At 45.8% G+C, this 4,232-nt stretch overlaps 1 protein-coding gene across 1 annotated transcript; it reads right to left on the reverse strand.

The window, feature by feature from the left end:
- Positions 1-420: 420 nt before the first annotated feature.
- Positions 421-3,061, reverse strand: KCNF1 (potassium voltage-gated channel modifier subfamily F member 1). The gene has a single exon (XM_042889759.1). It carries the CDS (start codon positions 2,450-2,452, stop codon positions 989-991), a length of 1,464 nt encoding a protein of 487 aa, XP_042745693.1. The 5' UTR covers positions 2,453-3,061; the 3' UTR covers positions 421-988.
- Between the last annotated feature and the right edge of the window lie 1,171 nt (positions 3,062-4,232).

Below are 4,232 nucleotides of genomic sequence, written 5' to 3' on the forward strand. Positions count from 1 at the left end.
TTTTTTTTTTCTTAATAACCTGATAATATGCTCATTCAGATAGACAGTCCTAGCCTAAAGCCTTCGGAGATGACACCATTTTCTGAAACTTCCCTTACACTTACTTTCAAAGAGCTAAACTTTCTTATCGAGTGGTTCCTTCTCACTAATCCTCTCTTGTTTTAGTGGTGCAGTAAAAACATTGCAATGTGACTTACATTTGTAAATCTTACTGGAATATAAAGCCTTCTTGAAAGATACCTGCAACTATCAATTGCAATTTTGTAATTATGGTAGAACATATGTTTATTTCATTTGTTTCTTAAAATACATTTGATTCTGTGTTGCATCACTGCCCAAAAAACAGCTTCAGGTGCTATTTAAAGTAATATTTTTTTCCTGAAAGAGGAACAGATAAAAATCCAGAAAGTTAACCCCAAGGTACAGATTACAAAAATGAAACCATTCATTGCCTGCGTTATTCAGCACAAGGTACATGCTCATGCTTTCAATATCTTTAGGCTGAAAGTGTTTGCAACGTTTCGCTATAAACCCAAACCAATGATGAGTGAAATATTGCTTTAATTTTTGAGAACTATTTTCCTAGCTGCAAAGCCACTGATCACAGCCTGGAAGACACACTCGGTGTGATGTTGCTCTTTATTGTTACAGGTACAGAGCTCTGAATTGGCAATGCTGCACACTCAGATCATCAAACATTTACAGGTCAGGAAGAACTTTTCAGTATTTGAAATGGTTACAAATGGTTGTTGTCAGAATGCAATCAGTATAAGCAGTCTGATCTCAATGGAGTCCTATGGTTTTACTTTGGATAACAACAGCAAAGTCTTACCAACTGCTGATGGAGGTAGCACGGGTTAGTTTATGTTCACGTTGGAAAAGCAAAGCAGTGCTCCCTCCCAGCAACGACAGATCCCTCGTGTCCTTTCCAAAGCTGTTTGTCAGGTTGCCCCCATCTATAGGCTTAGCGCCGACAACAGCTCACAGTTTATTTGCAGCTTTGAAGCCTGGTCCTATAGTGTTTCTCTTCTGACAGGAGATGAATAAAGGTGTCACTGTGGGAGACTTTTAGCCGGCTGCTATAAAAAGGGCCCTCCTTGCCCTCACTTGCAAGGTCCCCGAGTTCACCCTTGGAGTTTGCAGTTTTCCCCTCAGCTGAGTTTAGCTCCATCAGCTCCAACTCGTGCTTGGCAGCCGTTTCTAAAACCCTCTGTTTGTTATAGTACCTGACAAAGTTGTTAATGATAGGGTGGATGGGAAGGGCAATCGCTATCACTCCACAAAGAAAACTGATGGCAGCATTCAGTTTTCCTAGAGTTGTTTTGGGGTATATGTCTCCATACCCGACCGTGGTCATGGTGATGATTGCCCACCAGAACGACTGAGGGATGCTTTTAAATAAGGTATCGGGGTGACTTTGCTCCATGGTATAACCCAGGGCAGAAAAGACAAAGATCCCAACAGCTAAGTACATGAGGAGCAGCCCCAGCTCCTTAAAGCTGCGTTTCAGAGCATAGGTCAAGGTCTGGAGCCCCGAGGAGTGCCGTGCAAGCTTGAAAATCCTCGCGACCCTCATGATGCGCAGTGCCTGGACTGCCTGCTGGACATTGCTCAGCTCCATCAGCTTGGCTCCCAGGTGTGTCAAGGTGAGGCTGACATAGAAAGGAAGTATAGCTAGTACATCGACAATGTTCATGAATGACAGGGCGAAGTGGAGTTTATTTGGAGAGGAGATGAGCCTCAGCACGTACTCCATGGTGAACCAGCCTATGCAGGCTGTCTCGATGCTGTCCAGGGTTGGGTGCTCCACACGGTTTCCCTCCGCATCTAAGACCTGCATGTCTGGGATGGTCCCTACGCACATCACAACTGAGGAGATCAAAATAAACAGGAAAGACAGAACGGCAATCACTCGAGCTGGGTAGGACGATTCTGGCTTCTCCAAGAATTTCCAGATGTACTTTTGACATCTTTTCCAGCGGCTTTCGGAGGCATCCACTCCCAAGTCATCCAGGATCAGTTGCACCCTTCGGGCTATTTCCTCCAGTTCCTCCTTTTTCTCACTCAGATGAGTTTTGCAGCAGTCATCCAAAAATTTAAGATCCACTTTCCAAAATTCCATCTCATTCTTGAAACAGATGGGGCATATTCCTTTCTTCATGTGAATTTCCCCAAAGTAGTACACATCAATAATGCATTTGAAAGCATCTGGATCTCTGTCAAAGTAAAACTCTCTCTTTCCAGGATCGTAGTCATCGCAGAGGGAGAATATGCTGTCGTATCCCCCCGACAGGCAGTTGAGCAACTCTGCCAGCCGTGTTCCTGGGTACTGGTTCAGGTTATCACTGTAGAACACCTGCCTCACCCCACCGACATTGACTACGATCTCAGTTTCTTCGTTTTTCTCTGTTACGTCAGTGTCCGCATCTGGAAACCTAAAGTCACCTGCCATTTTAAACGGTGTTGGATTCTAGCTGATTTTTAGGCTGCCGTTCGGTTTCAAAGACTTGTGGATTTAATTTCTCATGAAAGCAAATCGGCAGCAAATCAGCTCTGCTGCAAATGACTGACCTGGAGCGGCGGGGGAAAAGGCTACGAACACAGACCTGCGCTCAGGAAAGCCTGGTGAGGGATGCAACAAGCTGCAGTGAAAAGACAAGTCATTGGGCTGCCGTGCCTGAAAGCAGGAGGTTAGAAAGCTTCAGCGGATCGGAAAGAGAAGAAGCCATTCAGTAAAACTCACCCCTCTGCTCAGTGCTTGAGAGTCTTTTCGGGTCCCATTCTCTCTCTAAAGTGCTATTTATTCACAGGTTGGAAGTCACGGCCGAGAAATAAATCCTGTGCTCTGCTTACTGCAAAGTGGCTGACAGTTCTCGGGGAGGGCGAGCCCGCAGAAAACTGTTGCCGTTTCCCTCTTCGATGTTTCCCTAGAAAGATGCTTTTTGATTGGGCTTTTTCTTTCCGTTCTCTTTTTACTTTGAGGTCCTCCCGAGTTTCCGCGCTGACTCCCGCACACGGTCGGTGCGAGCGTGCAGAGCAGAAACTTGGGCTTGTTTTCCCGTCGCTGTTTCCCAACACAATGGGGCTGAGCTCCTTTCCCAACCCTACCCTCTTCTGGCGAAAGCCAGCAAAGCACCAGCTGCAGCAGCACCGGGCTATTTATATACCCGCACGCCTGCAAGAGGAAGGCTTTCCAAGCTGCCGTGCACCTGAGTGATATTTTTTTTATGTATATTAAACACAATACCCGATAATCTATAAAAGAATTTAGAGCTGCAGTACAGTGCTTCTATGAGAAATGCAGAGAAAAACAGTCTCTTCTGATGGTAGAAGTCAGAGGAAAAAAAAAAAAGAAAGGAAAAAAAAAAGGTGTTTTGGAATAAAGACCCAATGTAAATCTTGCTCTGGTGCAAATGAAGAGTGATTCCCTGACAGGATTTTGAGTTACTGTTGGCTTCGTAGAATCAGAGAATTGTTTAAGTTGGAAGGGACCCTTAAAAGTCATCCAGCCCAACTCCCTGCAACAAACTGGGACACCCAAAGATCCATCAGGTGCTCAAAGCTCCATCCAGCCCAACCTTGAGTGTCTTCAGGGATGGGGCATCAACTAACTACCTCCCTGGGCAACCTGTGCAGTGCCTCACCACCCTTTTTGTAAAAATTTCTTTCTTATATCCAATCTAAATCTCCACTCCTTTAGTTTGGAGACATTTCCCTTTGTCCTGTCACCACAGACTCTGCTAAGAGTCTGTTCCTTCTCTTTTACAGATACTGAAAGGCTGCTCTCAGGTCTCCCTGGAGCCTTCTATTCTCCACACTGGACAGCCCCAGCTCTCTCAGCCTGCCCCCAATTTGTACCCATGTTATAGTCAAATGGAGACCACAAAGCTTTCACTGTAGTTGTAGAATCAGACTTTCCCTGCACTCTGTGCGCATTTCCCCCTCAGTAACTTCTGAGCTCTTCCCATTCACTGTCCTCTGAAAACTGGTAAGTGAAGGGGAGCAGAGAGGCAAATCAAGCGACAGCTTGCCTCTCCAGACTCATGTTGACGCTGGGACAAGGAAGAGGGCTTTGACGTGCTCACTGTCATCATGTCACTCAGCGATGGGTAATGCAGGACACACCTTGCACCTTGATGGGGGATGAATGAGAGGTTGTGCACCAGGCCTCATTTTGGCATGGAGTGTGCACATGGCCTCAGTATTTACGGTACCATGGAGATTGGTCGTGA

This window comes from Lagopus leucura, unplaced genomic scaffold (genome assembly GCF_019238085.1).
Source record: "Lagopus leucura isolate 7727_CA_CO unplaced genomic scaffold, USGS_WTPT01 Super-Scaffold_73, whole genome shotgun sequence".
NCBI lineage: Eukaryota > Metazoa > Chordata > Aves > Galliformes > Phasianidae > Lagopus > Lagopus leucura.